At 40.8% G+C, this 19,856-nt stretch overlaps 1 protein-coding gene across 6 annotated transcripts in view; it reads right to left on the bottom strand.

Annotated features, from left to right (window-relative positions):
* Nucleotides 1–19,856, bottom strand: part of Eml6 (EMAP like 6) — a 266,137-nt gene that overhangs the window by 70,041 nt on the left and 176,240 nt on the right. For all 6 annotated transcript variants that reach the window (XR_008217395.1, XR_008217394.1, XR_008217393.1 and 3 more), the window contains exons 12-17: nucleotides 18,544–18,711; nucleotides 17,352–17,458; nucleotides 13,998–14,116; nucleotides 10,677–10,863; nucleotides 10,117–10,222; nucleotides 429–522 (exon numbers count right to left, since the gene is read on the bottom strand). Coding sequence is in view for 3 of the 6 variants with exons in the window: in XM_052734573.1 (XP_052590533.1) it covers nucleotides 429–522; nucleotides 10,117–10,222; nucleotides 10,677–10,863; nucleotides 13,998–14,116; nucleotides 17,352–17,458; nucleotides 18,544–18,711 (781 nt within the window). In the remaining 3 variants the exon portion in view is untranslated. The remainder of the gene's footprint in view (nucleotides 1–428; nucleotides 523–10,116; nucleotides 10,223–10,676; nucleotides 10,864–13,997; nucleotides 14,117–17,351; nucleotides 17,459–18,543; nucleotides 18,712–19,856) is intronic.

The raw sequence follows: 19,856 nt of genomic DNA, 5'->3' as shown, positions 1-19,856 counted from the left end.
GAGACAATGGAAGTATTACGGAAGGGGTGTGATGAAGAGCGGTCTGGGGAACATTCTAGAATTTTCTTCCTTTCTTTTTTTTTTTTTTGAGACAGGGTTTCTCTGTGCTGTCCTGGATCTCATTCTGTAAACCAGGCTGGCCTCAAACTCACAGAGATCCTCCTGGCTCTGCCTCCTGAGTGTTGGGATCAAAGGCGTGCTCCACCACTGCCCATCACATTCTAGAATTTTCTAATTTCTCATCAGACATTACTGCTGAACATCAGGCTTGACACCACGAAAGGAAGTGATATGTGTTCACTTAGGTGTTAAGTTTACTTGAATTTCATCTGAGTTTGAAGATGAGCGTTAAACAAAAGGTGGAGACAGTTGAGCTTCACTGAGGTGAGCTGGCAGCTGTGTGTCCTGAGTGCTCTGTGCATCCTTACCTGGTTGTGGCTATCTTTTCTCCCTTTTTCCAGTCCCAAAACACAACACTGTGAAAATCGTCTAAACCAACCGACACCAGACATTTTCCATCAGCTGTATGAAAACAACACAAATGTCAAACAAGCCATTTCTTTGGTGAGAAGCTGAAATAGTTTATATACTGCAAAGAGGAACAGGAAATTCAACAGTACTCTTTAGACTCAAATACATTTGAAACAGTAAAATGTGTGACCACAATAGTTAAGTTTCTGAATGCACACCCCTGGTTAGTGAGCTCAGTCAGCCACTGACCACACTTCCAACCCAAGACAGAGAGTTAGCGGGGCCTCTCAAGGAAGCGACATGAGCCTTGTTTATTCTGTGACAGATAACTCTTCAGAACTTTACTGGGAGTCATTTGGTTCTGTGACTCTGGAGCTATTTTCAACTCTAGAAACACCTAAAAAGCCTAACCTTGGCTTAACTGTCAAATTAAGAACATTATAGAAATAAAATGTAGCTTCAAACATTCTTACAAAACATGACCTTCCAAATAAAAGTTTTTTTTATTTCTTATTTTTCCAGTTCAAATGAAATGTGCTCATATAGACATTTAGAAAATATGTGTGAAGAAAGTTTTCAGCTGGGGAAGTGGCTCATTAGTGCAGAGCTTGCCTGACAGACACGTGGCCCTGTGTTTGAGCCCAAGGATCACACACATAAAAAAATTACATAATTGTACACACACACACACACACACACACACACACACACACACACACACACACATACTTGTTCTTCCAAATTTCTTGTAGTCTTACCCTTGATGTAAGCCTACTTGTCTTTTTCTCCACATAAATCTGTAGTTGGCATTTTCTTTGGACTGCCAACCAGCTCCCAAATAAAAACACAGAGGAAGCAGGAAAGCAGGATGAACAGTACGTAGATGAGGTAAATGAGCTTCAGGGCAGCATACAGATTAATAGAAATGGGTTAATTTAAGTTAAAAAAAAGCTAGCTAGAAACAAGCCTAAGCTAAGGCTGAACATTTGTAATTAATAATAAGTCTCCATGTCATGATTTGGGGCTGGTGGTTCAAGAAAGCCTGCTACATAAATCACTTTGAGAAACAAAAGCAAGGTCACCTTGACCAAGCTGTCAGCTAATCTCTTCTCACCTATTGTAATACATTATTGTTAATAATACTATTGTAATAATTTTATTATTAAATATTTATACCATTATCAACTATTGGTACAATTTTGATATTTAGGCTTTTTTTAAAGTTCTAAGTGTAATGAATGTACAATTAAATTTGAAATAAATATAGTTAATGTGCATTTTCCCTGTAAGATGAAAGAGGAGGCACAAACAATAAGCATTTCCTTTGTGCCTCCTTGCAAGGTTGGGTTCAAAGCAACAATGCCACAGGGCCAGCACCCCTTCCTCCCACCCTGCAGCTGCTAGGAGACTCTGCATCAGCTCATCGGGGGCTCCTCTCCTTCCACACAGGACCGTCATTAAGGTAAAGACATACAAGGATATGAAAAACTGTTTCTTTGGGTTGACTCATCCATTCAAGCTATCAACTCTTACTTTCAAAGGCAGGCCAGAAATAGACCCCAAACTAGGGTAAAGTAGATAATACCTTATATCAAACTGGAATTTCAGAGAAGCAATGAAAAATGTCTTCTATGTCTCATACAGTATCTGAATTGGTACTGCGTATTTATATTTATATTACATGGAACTTACTTATGTCAAATAAATTCTTATTAGAAATTTAAATCTACTTGAGCCTCCTGAATTTTTATAGGCTAAGTCGTCGGCACCCCAGCTTCAAGTGCCAACCAGTGTCCAAACTTTGAATGGCCTTACTTGTGCAGAGACCCTCTAGCCAAACGGAAATGATGGTCTATCCCACTTGTCTGGAGGAAGGAGAGGAAGCAAAAGCAGACACTGGCTCAATAAAGCAGATCTTCCCAATCCTCAACCACCAGGCCCATCTGAGGCTAGATTTGAAGACTACCTGAACCTTTTACAGACGCAAATTGAGTTCATTACATGAAGGTGTTAACAATGTGCTAAAAGAGTCAGTTACTATATTAGGTGTGCACCATAAACTAATGATTCATGTCCTTATTCCTGAAGGACACAAAGCTTTAAATTCGATAATCTCTCAGCATTGTGGAGAAGGAACTTTCTGTTCACTATGCAAATTATTACTCTTACCTTATTTCTTGGTATGGCCTGGCTGTGTCTGTGCTGAACTTCAGTATTTGGTGATTTTATTTTTGGTGTTTTTTCTCTTCCTTTAAGACCATAAATTCTTTTAAGGGTCGTAGTAAGCATGTCACGTTTTGTAAGCCTATACTGAGCTGTTTTTGGCACATGCTGATAGTACTGGTGATGTGAAGATGGGGATGACAGAGGCGGGATGTGCCTATTGGTAGTGCAAATGGGAAGAGCTGCACTGTTACGTGTCTATTTTTAAACATTATCATTCCTTTAGGAAACACTGCACAAGTACGAACGAATCTTCTTTCTTCATCGACTCACTCTAAAGCTTCCACTGTCTCCAAATGCTGTCTTGCTACGTCAGTGTGACCTGGCATGTGAGCATCCATACATTTCAAATGTCAGTTTTTTAAATGTCTGTCTCCTGAAGAAGCCCCATATGTAAACAGATTGATTTGGGGGGGGGGTTGGGGGGTTGAGGGCTTCTTTTTAGGATTTCTATGAGGTCACCCACCATCTCACCCTCACGGTTATGTGACATTTCTACTCCAATAAAAGCTTATTCTTTTCTGGGACAGGGGGCTTTCTTGGGTACTGCAGGTGTAAGCTATTTCCATAAAACACACTATTTAGAAATAAAATTGGGGCCTTCTTATTATTTCTTAGTTTCCATTTTCCCTGCAGAGACTTGGCTTTACCTTTGAAAATCTATTGTTTCCGACCCTACTGGGTGTTTTCATACTTCTGTTTTTTATAGTCTAGGTGATATCCTTTTCAGTCTTTCTAGGCACAGCATGTACTAATTATGGATGGTTGTGACAGTCGAGAAATAGTTCTAAGGCAGTTAATGTCAACAGTAAAGGGCAAATTTTAAAAAAAGAAAACATATTCAGACAATTACAAGCTGGTCTTCCTATTCAGGACTCACTGAAGATGTGTAGGTTTCCTCAGTGGGGTCCAGCCAGTTTCAGATGTGCTCTGGAATCAACATCACTGTGTGAAGCCTGCTAAACACCATGCCGCTGATATTTAAGATAGAAAACATTTATGAAGCTGAACTTTTCCTAATTGGTTTCTCTATTCCACGTGGAAGTACTTTTTTTTTTTTTTTTTTTGGTTTTTCGAGACAGGGTTTCTCTGTGTAGCTTTGCGCCTCTCCTGGAACTCACTTGGTAGCCCAGGCTGGCCTCGAACTCACAGAGATCCGCCTGGCTCTGCCTCCCAAGTGCTGGGATTAAAGGCGTGCGCCACCACCGCCCGGCTGGAAGTACTTTCATTACACGATCACAAAACAAAAATGGTCCCCTGTGCTCCCCAGAAGTGGTAATAGTTAAACAGCAGCCCAGGGGTTCTGCCAGGAACGTGCTCACCAACAAGCCTGGCAGCCCAAGTCCAACCCTGGGACCTGTGCAGTGGAAGGAGAGAACTATTGTTCTTTGACCTCCACATATACACCATGGCACACACACATGAGCACAAATAAGTAAATGTAATTTAAAAAGGGATGTCTTTCTGTACACTGTGAATATGTGTTGCTCCCATATTGGTTGGTTAATAAATAAAACTGCTCTGGCCTATGGCAAGGCAGGATAGAGCTAGGCAGGAAATCCAAGCAGAAATACAGGAAGAAGAAGGGCCAAGTCAGGGCAGATGCCATCCAGCCACCCAAAGAGCAAGGTGCCAGCAGACCAGTAATGGCATGGCCATATGGCAATACATAGATTAATAGAAATGGGTTAATTTAAGTTGTAAGAGATAGTTAGTAATAAGCCTGAGCAATAGGCCAAGCATTTATAAGTAATATTAAGTCTCTGAGTGATTATTCACAAACAGCCGTGGAACAGGGCGGGACAGAAAGGCCTCAGTTTACAAAAAAGTGCTGCTCAGTTGAATAAGGGAATATAAATTCACTTTTTGCCAATGCTTAATGAAGTATCTTTGGTTCCTTTAGAACAGTGGTGAGAATAGATTAATTTATCCCCATTGTATAACTATTTATGTGTTGCCTTGTTTTCACCCTGGCCTGCTTTATATGTCCAAGACAGCTTGTTTTTCTAATAAAATACAAAGTGCTACTGGCTGGTCCCCATGAGACCCCCACAAGGAGCTGAACCAGGTGACTGTTCTGAGGCACATAGCTGGGGCCACCAACTACATAACTCTCAAGCATTACGTGAACATTACAGCTGTGTGAACTGAGCCACTTTCTTTCCAGAAGACACCATTACCTTTTTCCTATTCAGGTTAATATGTCATTCAGAGCAAGGTTCTCTGCTTGCAGGAGCCTCTTCCACGTGGTGGCCTCTTGGCACCACTTGCCCCTTCCCATTTGAACCTGAGGATGGAGGAGCAGCTGAAGTTGCTGGGAGGTTCAGGGGACCCCAGCAGAGTCGCTGTACCAGTGAAAAGCAGGGACAGGCAACCGTTTGTGGTGATAAAACACTCATAACAGATCTTAGAGAAAGTTCCTGAATGGTTCTCAGGTGCTTTCTAAAACCATCAACTACACTCCTTTCTAGCCACTTATACACCAACACTATACTTAACCCCAAAGACAAAATGCAATTTCCCAGGGATCTTCATTAGTGATTGTTATCTGGGAAATGGGGACTATATTGTTAAAACTAAAATGCTTTTCACAAGCAGAAGCACTTCACACCCAAGAACTCATAAAACAAGTTGTCTTGGAAATATAAAGCAGGCTGGTGTGAAAACAAGAAAACATATATACAGTTATAACAAAAGGGGCTAAATTCATCTATTATTGCCAATGTTCTAAAGGAAGCAAAGACATTTCTTTAAATATGGGCAGGGGATGAAGATCATTGACAGAATCATTTTCCCTACCTACTCCTAGAGCATCTGGTTTCCTTACACCATAATGATACTTGAATGATTATTAAATTCTAGTTGTATTACTGTTTTATTTTATATGCTAATGCACATTACATATTTTCACAGAAAATTGGTGATAGGCATTACCTTTAGTTTATTTTTTTTGTTCAGCTTGAGAGATACTAATAGTTCACATGATTGATATTTTAAAGTACATTTTTTATTAAACACTGCAAAATTGCTTGTTACAATTATTGAATCAATTTTCAATGTCACCAAAACCATAGATATATTGGAATCTCATAATCCTAAAAAATTCTAGGTTTTATTGTTTCACTATTTTAATAAGTGTCTTCCTAACCCTCCAGAGCATAGTTATTATTTATGTTTCCTCCATGGAAATCAGTGTGGATATTTCTGAAAAAGAAAAGCTAGAAGTAGATCTAGTTATGGCCCTCCTTTGTACCCAGAGGACTCCAAGCCCAACCGAGGTGTCCACAAGCAGAGGGACAGATAAGAAAACTTGTGGTGGTATTTTGTGTATGAGCTAACAAATAAAGCTGGCCTGAAGATCAGAGTGTGGAGCTAAGCCACTAGAGGCCAGGCAGCGGTGGCACACACCTTTAAATCCCAGCACTCAAAGGAGAGGCAGATGGATCTCAGTGAGTTCAAGGCCACCCTGGGCTACACAAGATTGATTTAGTCTAAAAGAGAAACAGAGCCAGGCAGTGGTGGCACACACCTTTGACCCCAGCCCTTGGAAGCTCACACCTTTAATCTCAGCACTAGGGAGGTGGAGACAGGAAGTGATATGGCTGGGTGGACAGAGGGATATAAGGTGGGAGGAGACAGGAGTTCGTCTCTCTTTTGGCTGAGGACTTCGTAGAGGTAAGAACTAGTGGCTGGCTGCTCTGCTTCTCTAGTCTTTCAGCTTTCACCCTGATATCTGACTCTGGGTTTTTATTATTAAGACCAAATAGAAATCATGCTACAAAAACTATAGTTTATAAATATCATGGAATTGTCTTCAGCAATAATGAAGAATGAGGTTATATCTTCAGGAAAATGGATGCAACTGAAGATGATAATATTTAGAAAATTAAACCAATCTCTAAAAGACAAATATCTTGTTTTCTCTCCTTTGTGGTTCTTAGATTTTATAGAGATATTCATGTATTTATCTATTGTAATATATAATATATAATACCCATGTATGTATATATTAAGTGAAAACTGAAGTAATTATTTAGGTGAACAAAGAGGATAATGGGGAGTGACCTAGAAGGGGAGGATGAGAATGGGGCAGTGTTGTAGAATATTATTTTAAGGTGTGTTACTTTTGTTTATGTTGAATTTGTTTAACTCTGTGAGGCTGTGTTACTGTGCCTGTCTAAAACACCTGATGATCTAATAAAGAACCAAACAGCCAATAGCAAGGCAGGAGAAAGAAAGAAGTGGGGCTGGCAGGCAGAGAGAATATAAAGGAGAAATCTGGGAAAAAGAGATGGAAGAAGGAGCTAGAGAAGGAGGAGGATGCAAGGGGCCAGCCACCCAGCTACACAGCCAGCAACAGAGTAAAAGGGAAAGATACAGAAATAGAAACAGGTAAAAGCCCAGAGCCAAAAGACAGATGGGCTAATTTAAGTTAAGGAAAGCTGGCTAGAAACAAGCCAAGCTAAGGCCAGGCATTTACAATTAAGACTAAGCCTCCATGTGTGATTTATTTGGGAGCTGGGTGGCAGGCTCCCCAAAAGAGCAAAAACAAACAACAACAGGACAGGGAGAATATGTTCAACATATAATATATGTAATACATACATACATACATATATATAATATATGTGTATGAAAAAATTTTAAATAAAGTCTCTTAAAATTATTATAAAACAATGTCAATATATGCTTATGTGTAGCTGGATAAATCTTTCCCACCCACTGGTGCCTGAATAAACAGTCAGAGGCTTAATATTAATTACCAATTGTCTGGTCAATGGCTCAGGCTTCTTGCTAGCTAGCTCTTTCAAATTAACTCATTTCTATTAATCTGTGTATTGCCAGGTGGCTGTGGCATTACCGGTCTGCGGGAATGTTGCTCCTTGGCTAGCAGGTTGGCATCTCCCTGACTCGCCCTCTTCTCCCTGTATCTCTCTTGGATTTCCTGCCTGGCTTTTATCCTGCCTGGCCATAGGCCAAACAGCTTCTTTATTAACTAGTAGACACAGTCACAGCATACAGAAAGACTGTTCCACAGCATTTATGTATCTGTAGGTAAAGTCAATTTTGAGACAAAGGCAGTTCAACTTTTGAGTAGTAGGCTATGGGTTAAAAAGAAAATAATGAGGAAATTCACTGGAGCCTTGGGATAGAGTCATACAGGAACTAACATTCTATTTATTTTAGATCTTGCTACTTTGTCAAGGACATATGGCACACATTATAAAACTGCACTACAACAAACTTCTTGATGCCTAAGATTTGCATGCACTGCATATTGCGATGTAATCTTAGCATACAATGTGCAGGTGTGCTGCCGAGAACTCTCTCCCTCAGTGCGAATGCCTCCTCCTGCCACACAGGCCTACTAGCTTAAGAATAAACTGTCGATCCTCGTTTCTACTAATTCAACAACCACAGGAGCTTGTGGAAAACTTTTAGTAATGCCATAGCAACTCATATTTGTGTAGTTTACAGTATGTGAGAATCTGAAAGTTTAATAAAAGAAAACACTGCCTTATATTGCAATTGCTAAGAAAAGAGACATTTTTTTCCCAAATGAGGAAGGATAAAAGCTCATTAAGCAAAACTTCATGTGTTCATTCATTCATAACATTCTTTAAAGTAAATTCTCTGTCCACAGCACAACATGTGTTGTGGGAGCAGCAAGATGGGCACTCCTGAACACCCTAGTTCACTGTTTGTACAGGACACAGCAATACAAGGCCCCTGACAGGTTCCACGAAAGCTTTCAACAGTGAGCTGCAGGAGGCCGAAGGGGCAGGTTCTTTCTGCCTGACAGGATGGAGGGAAAAAGTCAATCTTGCTCCTTCAGACTTGGGAACCCCGAACAAAGCACGTGAGCAGGAAGACAGTGAAGCACACCACAGTTAGAGGGAGGAAGCATGGAGGGGCCAGGGGGTGAGATGCTGCCAAGGAAAGATAACGTCATCAACTTCCATCCAAGAATACGAAGTCAGCCAGCCAAGGGGGATCCATGGTGGAGAGGACTGTCTTCCAGAAGGAGATCAGCATTAACACATCTCCCCCGTTACAAAAAAGCCCAGCAACCACTGACTGTCTAATGCAAGCTTACCATTTTCATTCTCTCCCTCTCCTCTCCCCCTCTTTCCTCCTTTATCTTCCATTTTGTGTTCTCTATTTACTGTAGTGCTGATGCTGGCCAAGTGCTCTATCAGTGAGGTATCGCCCCAGCAGCATTAAAGTAGCGTGACCAGGTGAGAGGGGATGAATAAGAGGAGAGGGCCAGGGACAACAGGAAGAGATTGCAGAGTCTTAGAACTTAGTTACTGCCATTGTATATTCAAAATACCTGATGCTATTTAGAAAAGGGAAATTATACAATCAAATTTATTTTGAAGGGTTAGGATTTGTTTTTCTATTGATCCAATTTCTACAATGAAATGTTTAAAATTTTCTAGGTAGTAACATCTGTAACAGACTTCTTTAAAAAAATATTTCTTTATTGTATGTGTCTGGGTCTTTTGCCTCTATGTATTTATGCACACCATGTGCATATCTAGTACCTGGAAGGCCAGAAAAGGGTGTTGGATCCCCTGGAACTAGGCTTTTAGACAGTTGTGAGCTGCCATGTGGGTGCTGGGAATCGAACTCAGGTCCTCCAAAAATAACAGCCAGTGTTCTTAACTGCTGAGCCATCTCTCCAGCCCTGTGATAGATTTCCACTGTGATTCTAGCTTCAAGCAAACTTACTCTAAAGACTGCAGCATCTACCAACAGGAATTTTATGGTGCTGAGTTCATAATTTAATTTGGAAATTCTTCTTTCCAAATATGAAATTTGTTTCCAAAATCCTAATAAAGTGGCCATCTGTTGGTCTGTAGCTCTCTCTCTAGCTCTTTATATTCTAAGTCAGAAGCAATGTGCTACTATTTATTTGGAGAAGAAACTGTAGAACTGATCTTTTGTTTTCTGAGACATGGTCCCATGCTGTATTCCGGGCTGGCCTGGGACTCCCTGTATAACGCACACTTGCCTCCAACTCATGGCAATCCTTTCCTACCTCGGCCTCACAATGGTTGTGATTACAGGGGAAGTCCACATGTCTGGTTTAAATTTGATGGTCTTCATCACCACTAGACATTTGCAGCTAAGAGTTTCTACAGCAACAGCTGTCCTTGATTTCAATCACTCAAGCAGAATCAAATCTCAGTGTGAACTCCAGGTGCTGACTGATAGGAACTGAAAGGGGCATGGGAAGGCTGTGTAATCGAAAGGCCACATTCTCTCGGTGAGGTCCTCACATATGGCTTCCAGCCTCAGGCTGGGAGGTGACATGCAAAGAGCTTACCTCATTACAATCAGAACTCAATCAGGTAGGAGGATGTTTTTAAAAAATTAGCCAGAGACCCATATTCTGTGATGCTAGTGAGAGCTTACCTGAAAAATCCAGAGCACACACTCCTCTCTGATGGTGCCCTTTCAATAATGACAAACATTTTAGAGTTTGTGTGTCCCACACATGAATAGCAGCATCTCTTCCAACCTGCAGTAATAGGATGTGTGCTGTTAACTAGGCATTCATGGTAATGATGATAGCATGGCTTTTTAGGGTCAAGCAGAGCTCAGAAATAAATGAAGCAACATACATTTATAAGCTAGAAAGACAACTGGAAACAATCTGGTCTGGCCTAGTATTTGGCAGATGAAGAAACAGGCTTGAAGCTTCTAAGAAGTTCACTGTAGCCTGGCGTTGGGTTTTCTCAGATTCTTGCCCAGGTCATGGCTTCCTGTTAAGGGAGTTTTGAGGGCACCACTTTAAATGCCCACTTTGCTGTTTTTCTGTCTTAACTTTTACTCCTGTGTCCTACCTCTGCCTCCCCAATGTTCTCAGAACCTTCAGCTTCATGCCTTATATTTATTCCCATTTCTTTCTATTCTAGGTAAACTGGATTAGAAATTAACTGCCTTTTCTCTTTTGCTAGGCTCTAGTCACACACCTGTCCAGTGGCCACATAGTCCTTCACTGGATGGATGGTCAGGCTGAGAATGTCATCATCATGCCCCAGGTACAGCCTCTGAGTGTGCTGCTGTCTGTTGTATACCACGGCAACTGCAGCAACGTGGTACACCACTTCTCCAGCTTGTGTGTAGAACAGATTGTTTCTGCAGTCGTAGCCCCTGTAACTGAAGCACAGTGGGACAGAACAGCTCACGAATGAATGAAGCAGGATGTGTTGAGGCAAAGCAATGGCACTGATGCGGACTGTGCAAGTGGAGGCATATGGAGACTGATTTTTCCACAGAATCTGCTTCCAGACCTTCAACTACTACCCATTTTCTTTGCTAAAAGCAATTCTGTGCCTTCAGTACCAGCACTTGGGAGGCAGATGTAGAAAAAGCAGAAGGTCATCCTCAGCTACATAGCAAGTTTAAGGCTAGCCTGGGCTACATGAGACTGTTCCAAACAAACCAACAAATCAACAAAGAAATCTAAGCCTTCTTCTGACAGGTCTAGAACGAGGCTCAGGCTTCCTTTTCCATCTTCCATCTATCTAGTCCTTTGGGGTATGGTACCTTCAGGGTGCCAAAGCAAGACAATTCCAAATACAACAGAATAACTTTACAATTTTTTTGATACAGAGTCTCATTGTGTAGATTTGTATATCTTGACTCACTATATAGACCAGGCTGGCCTCAAATTTACAGAGATCTGCCTGCCTCTGCCTCCCAAGTGCATGCTGCGGTGAAAGGTATGCACTACCACATCTGGTGAATAGCTCTTAATTATTGGTTAATGCATCCTTTTATAAAGCAAGTGCTAATTATTTGTTTAACAAAATCAAACAGATACCTTATTGAACAATATAGATGAATTAACATTTTTATAATTTCAAAATCAAAATGTTATTTTTAGCGTATAATACAGGAAGAGTTTAGAGAATTGAAAAACATTAGTATTGTGGTCTTTCCTATTTATTTCTGAGAATTAACTCAATGCCTTCATCTTTAAAAAAAAAAGCTGAAAAGTGAGCATAGACTCAGTGCTAAACTCTGCCACATCCTACCCACAAACAACATATACACAGCTATCTGAAGTGAAAGCCTCACTCTGGGCGGGGGATACAGCTCAGTCAATGTTTGCTATTTAAGCATATACCCCTCAGTTTGGATTCCCAGCACCCATGGAAGAAGTGATGTGCCGTGGTCAGTGGTCACTGCTTGAACCCCAACCATGGGTCACAGACAAGCAGATTCCTGGAGACCACTGCCAGACAGACTAGCCAGGAGGTAACCTTCAGGTTCAGGAAGAGACTCTGCCTTGAAAAATAACGTGGTGCTGTGTTCTTAACCTGTGGGGTCTGACCATTTTGGCAAACCTCTATCTCCAAAAATATTTACATTACAATTCATAACTAGCAAAATTACAGTTATGAAGCAACATGAAATAATCTTATGACTGGGGTCCCCACAACACGAGGAACTGTAGTAAAGGGTCGCAGCGTTAGGAAGGGTGAGAACTGCTGATGTGGAGGGTGCCTAGGGAAGACAAGTGACGTTGATCTTCAACCCTCCCCCATGCACGTGCACATGCACAGATGTGCACACACACATGTACAGATTCATGAGAACATACACACACACCACAACACACCATCTTATTAAAACAGTGTCCAAATAAAGTTTTCTGTGCTTAAGAATTAAATACATTAATATATAGTATTAATATTGATTTGGTCAGTTTTTCCAGTAACAACTGAATTTTAAAAATTAACAGTACTACTGTCTAACAGAAACACGTGAGCCAAATAGGTAACAACATCTTTTTTATTACACAGTGTTCGGCTGGAACCCCCGCTCCCCACTGCACAAGCTGGGAAACCCCATCTGCCCTACTTCCCCAACCCCGCCTGCTCTGAGAAAACTCTGAACAAAGGAACGGCGCCAAAAGCCCAGTTCCGCCTTTCTGGCAGCTGATGTAACTCACCTTTCTGACATGACCAGCTCACCACCTAAGTGCCTGCCCAGGGCTGAGCTTTTGACCGTACAGCTCCTGGCTGGCACATGATCATCCCTTGCCTAAGGTCTATCAAACCTCCCTGCCTTAGCCTGGGCAGGTGACTTCGTTGACCCTGTTCTTTGGGACTGGTGAACCTGCCCAGGAACAACACCCAACAAATCTGCATTTATGTTTTAATCTGGTCTGATCTGGCCTTTTGTATCTGCAGAAGAATATGACATAGCACTGAGGAAGCTAAGACAGGAGAATTCTTTAAGTTTGACGCTAGCCTAGGCTACAAAGTGAGATTTTATCTCTAAAAATAAATTAAACCTATTTCAAGAACTTTTAACTCAACACATTTAAATCATCATATCAACATATAAAAGCATTTTAATGAGATAGTTGATGCTTTTTCCACTATTTCTTTACAACTGAAGTTTATTTTACATACTCAACACATCTCATTTCACACAAGCCATGCTGTCTTAGAATTTTTTTATTTTACATTTTACTTAGTATTTGCATGCATATGTGTGCACACATTTGCCTGAGTGTACTGTGCATATATGTGTTCTACAATGCACTGGTTTCCATGCTTAGACTGCATTTCCTTGTAGATGGTACGATACAGTGTCCAAAACCCTTGAATATATACTAAGTACAATTTTATGGCAGAATTATAATGGATATAAAAGTTTATATACAACGTGAATGATAGAAGATATTATGATAGAAATAGTTATTCCTGTATTTTAAAAGTTGACAATACCAGGAATGAAACATGGCATTTGGGTTCTATTGGCTACATTTAAATGGCTGAGATATTTAAAATATACCAGATATGTTCATATTCTTCTCAACAGTTTAAGCTGACAATGAAAATACCTAGGTGTCAATATGATATATATATACATATGTATATATATACATATATATACATATACATACACAATATACATATATACATATACATACACATACATATATACTATATATATAAATTTTTCAAAAGAGATCTTGGGCATATGGGAAAAATTATCTGGAGAAATCATTGTCCTAGAGTGGATCTCAGGGAACAGAGCCAAGGCCTGGAGGATGGAGGACGGAGACAGCAGTCGCAGCTATAGCATGGAAATACATGAAGCATGCCACATCCAGAACCCACCGCACTGTGAGGGCCACAGCACCAACCAGGGGGCTGCACTGAGTCACAACCTGGAGGCGAGGGGAGCCTTTAGCAGAGGGAGCCCTCTGGCCTGGTGTGAGACTGACTTGTCAGAGATAAATGAACTCAGGGTCCCCAAGGAAAGCCACCTACCCATGTATGAACTGGAGTTTCAGGCTGTCCTCCGGAGCCTTCTCCCGCTTCAGGAAGAGCACTGCATGGTTTTTCTCTTTACTTTGTTGCTTTAGCTGAGGTAGATCTTCTTTGTAAACCTTCAAGTACAACAGAAAAGTTTAGCCAACACCCCTGCTCAGGCTTCTGAATAGTGTCCTGGCGTTGCAGGGAGTCCACCTACCCCTTCAATACAGTGTGGGTTTTATGTAGCATAGGTTCAGTATTACTGTCCCTAAAGGAACCAAACTACCGAGAAATCTTTCAAATACCTGAGATTTAAAATAATTTCCTCTCCTCCCTTGATTTGTTATTGCTTTCTTAGGTAATTTTATCCAGAAAATAAATGAAGTTGATGTTCTAGTAAATAAGAAAGAAAAGGAATTATTAATTGAATATATTTCACTTCCACAAGGCAAGCAATCTCTGATGGTTCTGATGTTTGTAAGACAGGAGCTCTCTGAGCTGTCCTCCCCCTAGGACAGTTCTCTGGGGCCTCCTTCCTTCCTGGCCTCATGGATTTTTGACAGATCTGAGTCTGAAATTCTATTGGTCCAATCCAAAACTCCAAGTCTGCTGCTAGAAGAATATTTGCTACAGTTTAAATGTACATAAAAATTAATCTGTTATTTACCTCTCTTAGGTTTTATTCTCAAAAACTACTTCAACATATTTGAAAAAAAACACAATCTATTAGTAATTTCTCATATTCAGGAAAGAAAATTTTCATTTTGAAGTAGAATAAGATAAAAAGACCAATTACTAGATAATGATTTACTTATGCACTGCCTGTTTTGCCAAGCATGACTTTACTTGCTTCCTGGAACAGACGACCTGGGGGAATAGCTAGAACAATGGGTCATTGCCCTGAGCAGCCTGCTGACGGCCACTTAAGTTTCCCACCGTGTGGCTTTAGGGTATAAAAGAGAACACAAACTGGACTCATCACCGAAGCCTTTCAAGAACTGTCGTGGCTTGATCCACTGATGACATAGCTTCTCTTCCCTGTCACTAATGTTGGTGTGCTTATTCCAGAAAGATTCCCACAACAATCTGACCAACTATATTACTAAAAAAAATCAGGAAATAAAGCTATAATAAAGTTTCCTTTTAGGACCTGGCCTAAGGTATCAAAAAAAAAAAAGAAGAAGTTTGTTTTGTCTGTTTTAGATAAAATGAACTATACTTCTCAATCCAAAAATAATTATTCATCTGAACCCACATTCTTTTTTTTTTTTTAAACCAGTCAATGACTATTTATTCCAGAGCACTGAATTCTGGGACATTTCTACTGCTTAGATGGTCATATGTTATAGCATCATGGGTCTCAATTTCCTATCTGTAGAACAGAATAAAGGCCTCTACTCAGGAATAACTTGGGGATATTGTAAACCAATATATGTAGAGGCACTGAAAAATAAGTCACAGATAATAAGCAAGTCCAAGACCTGGATTTCAACGGGCATACCTTGCTACTGCTTCCTAGCACCATTAAATAAAAAGCTGCCAACTAAACAAAATGGCAGCCTCTCCCAGATCTTATGTCTGTTTGTTTATTATCCCTGGGTGTATTGCTTAGTGTCTGTGTAATATTCTCACTGTTATAGTTTCCTTCCAAACCGGTTTTAGTGCTTGTACTGCATGATACATTTATCAATATACAGTCCAAGTGATCCACACGTGAGATTGATGGGAACGGTTGCCTGCACTGTCTTTGCACTAAATTAAGAAGAAATGATATAGGAAGAAAAGCAGTAAATTCTGTGCTTATATGGAGTTACATCAGAAGTACATGGACAGAAGTCTAGGTCAGCATTATCTTAAACAGCAGCCATGTGGAAGGGGGCAAGCCACTTAACCTGCCAGGATCTGGATCAGCCAAATGAAGACAGTGGGCGTGTGGTAGCGGCCATAGGCCTACCTGGTATGTTTCCCTGGACAACACTGACAGTTATGTGATGTGGGATGGTCTATATGTCAAATGTGTTGCTGATTGGTCAATGAATAAATCACTGATTGGCAGTGGCCAGGCAGGAAGTATAGGCGGGACAAGGAGGAGAATAGAGCTGGGAAGTGGAAGGCTGAGTCAGAGAGACACTGCCAGCCGCCATCAGAATAAGGAAGATGTAAAGTACCGGTAAGCCAGAAGCCACGTGGCAAGGTATAGATTAATAGAAATGGATTAATTTAAGCTGTAAGAACAGTTAGCAAGAAGCCTGCCACGGCCATACAGTTTGTAACCAATATAAGTCTCTGTTTACTTGATCGGGTTTGAGCGGCTTGGGACTGGCGGGTGAGAGAGATTTGTCCTGACTGTGGGCCAGCCAGGAAAACTCAAGCAACAGTTATGTGTCTGGAACCGCATGTCTTATTCACTCCAAGTTCATGTGCAGAATCTGTTTCACATACCTATAAATACGTTACTAATGCAAATGACAGGGGAGAAAATCGAACCTCTGCAGCTGTCGCCATGACATGGTATGGTGATTCCTTTGAAGCATTGCTTTAACAGCCCCCACTTTCTGCTAAAATGATGATAACCTTTGTGGGGGAAAACTGGATATGATTTGCCAACTTTTGTGCTAGAAGTAGGTTCTTACTGGAGAGAGAATACACATTGGAATTGGGCTTACTTTAAATAAACAGGTAATGTCTGTCTAAGTTGAGCAAGAAAAAAGGATAACAGCTCACAGGCTACCATTCTTGGAGGGTACCCATGCAAAAAAAATGTACACTTTTATGATTTGCTAAGGAAATGAGAAAACTCGTACTTTATATGCATCTTTCTTTGCAAAATAATTATTATGTAAGTATGTATATAGTAAAGCTTCATATGATAATAAAAAAACCTTAAATGTTTAAATGTTTAAGCTTGAAAACTTAAACAACTCCCTTCCACTTAATTAAAATCATTAATTTAGTGTGTAAAAGTGTTTTGCCAGCACGCATGTGTCTGCACCACTTGCTTGCCTGGCATCTGCAGAGGTCAGGAGAGGACAGTAGAACTGGAGTTACACATGGCTGTGAGTCACCATGTGGGTGCTGGGAATTGAGCCCAGGTCCTGTGGAAGAGCAGCCAGCGATCTAACCACTGAACATCTTCACTCAATATTTAATGGTAATCAATGATTTATTGTTAACCTGCATTCAAAAGCAAGATGTGGACATTTTTCTTCTGCCTAAGCTCCCTCCATTTTCAGGGCAATGTTAATGATTTATTGTTAACCTGCATTCAAAAGCAAGATGTGGACATTTTTCTTCTGCCTAAGCTCCCTCCATTTTCAGGGCAATGTTAAAATCAAACTGACTCCAGGCTGTTGTGCTGTCTTCACTGACCTGACGATCATAGTTGATCTGAGCTTCCTGCTCGATATCAGAGTCCAGTTCTGGTACATCAGACAAATCTGAATCAGATTCTTCACTGTAGGAATCAGTACCACCTTCTGCAGAGACAGAACCCATTAGAGGCAAGGAAAAATCCGAGATGCTAACGATCAAAAGGACATTTCAAGTAGCCCCAGGGGTGACCTTGAACTCCAGAGGTTAGCCCTACTTTCTGGTGCTGGCACTGCAGGCATGTGCCATCACACCTGGTTCCCTTTTTTCTTCTTTTTTAATTAGATAGTAGGATTTCTAGGTTTTAAATTATATTTTATAAAATTAAAAAGTGTAGGATTTACCAAACAGAGAGGTGGGTCTAAAGAAAACTCTAAGCACTTACTACCATCAAGATTCTCTTTAGTTTTTCAACATATTCACCAGGCATCAGAAACTGCCATGGTCAAGTCCCTACAGAGTCATGTTATTAAACACATCGACTTGCATCACTATTCTATTGCCTTCTTATCCCTATGGACACCTCAAACAGACGTAAATAAAAAGACTACACACGCCCTGACGTGGGTCATCTGGGCCTACCCTGTAGCCCACTGTCTCCGTCCCTTCTTTGGGCCCTGAAGTTGCCTATCACCTCACACACTGAGCAGGCCCTCTGTTTCAGTATCCCCAAGGGGCTGACATGCATGCTTCCATCTTATCTTCAAAGGTCACCTCTTCAGTGTGAACCTCCAGCCACAGCCTGAGCTTTGCATAAGCAAAACTCTTCAAAGAAGATCACTGAACCATCCTATACAAAACTCCAAAGTTTTTTCCTTTTTCTTTACATTTATTTTATGTGTTTGAGTGTTTTGCCTGCATGTATGTATGTATGTGTACCACATGCATGCCTGGTGCCCTCAGAGATCAGAAGAAGGTGTTGGATCCCCTAGAACTGGAGATAGGAATGGTTGTGAGTCACCATGTGGCTGCTGGGAACTGAAACCTGGTCCTCTGCAAGAGCAACACGTGGTCATACCCACTGAGCCAACTCTCCGGCCCCTCAGAAGTTTTTCCTTACGTTAAAAAAATATTATATAAACGGAATTTTAAAAACCACCTTAGCTGTTTAGCTCCAGAACAGATATTAGGAATATTGTTTAAAATGATAAGTGAAAAATAAAGAAATGGAAAAGTTATGACTGTTATTTACCCTGGGTTGTGGTTTCCAGCAAGCCATTGCTGACAGCTTCTGGAATAAACCTCCACTGAAAAACTGAGTGATCCGCTCCTCCTGTGCTTAACACCCACTGGAAATCATGGGACCAACGGACGTTTGTGACGTGTGCAGAGTGGCCCACATACTTTCTAAATTTGGCTCCTGAAATAGTATTTTGAGATTAGTTATGTTTTTTTTTAAAAACCATTTGTTAAAAAGCAATCACATCCTATCCACATCAAATAAAAAATTTTAATTTATCAGAAACATATTTTTAGTCTTACATATTACAATAATCAAATGCCCCCAAGAGATCTCAATTATTCCATTATGCACTAATCTGAAGATATGTCTTTCAAATTCAAGCTTTACAGCTGAAGACTTAGTTAAACCTGCTCCAACTAACGTTACTGCTTCAGGGCTTCTAAAAACAAATGCAAGAATTAACATCTTACCCATTCTTAGTTTAAGATGCAAGATAAAGCAGGCAGTCTCTATAAATAAACAAAATATTCCTCCTACATCTCTGTAGATCCTAAAATGTGGAGCGAGCCTTTTCCCTCCACAGAGATCACTTAGCCTATCTCTTCAGTGGGTTATGAAGATGGACAAGAATAAATAAATATAAATAAAAGTTAATAGAATTCACCAGGCAGTGGTGGCACATGCCTTTAATCCCAGCACTTGGGAAGCAGAGGCAGGTGGATCTCTATGAATTCAGGGCCAGACTGGTCTATGGATTGAGATCCAGGAAGGCCAAGGCCACACAGAGAAACTGTCTCAAAAAACAAAACAAAAAACCTGAAACAAAGCAAACAAACATTAGTAGAATTCAGATACAAGCAGCAAAAGTGAAAGTATGTGACATCAGAGAAGAGGCAGAAGTCGTTGCAGACCCTCCTTGGTAACTTTCTTGGGCCATGCCACATCCTAAGGACACTTAAGCAGTCTGTGGAGGGTCTTCAGCTGAAAGTCACATCTGCGAGTCTTGTCCTAGCCTCCAGGTGACTATAACACACAATAATAATCCCCCACACTTCTATCTACCCAAACCTCATCCTCCACTGCCACAAAAGCCCGTGAGATCGTTTCTCATATAAGCTTTTGAAATTGGAGGTAAGGCTCCTGTGCAGGATTGGTAACCGATACGCCTTCAGGAGGCTGGAACCATGCCACTGACAATGGAGCCCTTACTGCTTTGACCCCACTTTCCACCCTCTCCCCCGGCCACTCTGCTCCAGGCACACTGGTTCCTTTGCAGTTCCTTGAACATGCCAAAGTGTTCTCTGCCTCTAAGTCTTGTATTT

This window comes from Peromyscus californicus, unplaced genomic scaffold, assembly GCF_007827085.1.
Source record: "Peromyscus californicus insignis strain IS unplaced genomic scaffold, ASM782708v3 Scaffold_13__1_contigs__length_99412109, whole genome shotgun sequence".
Taxonomy (NCBI): domain Eukaryota; kingdom Metazoa; phylum Chordata; class Mammalia; order Rodentia; family Cricetidae; genus Peromyscus; species Peromyscus californicus.
This window is presented reverse-complemented; position numbering and strand designations above follow the sequence as displayed.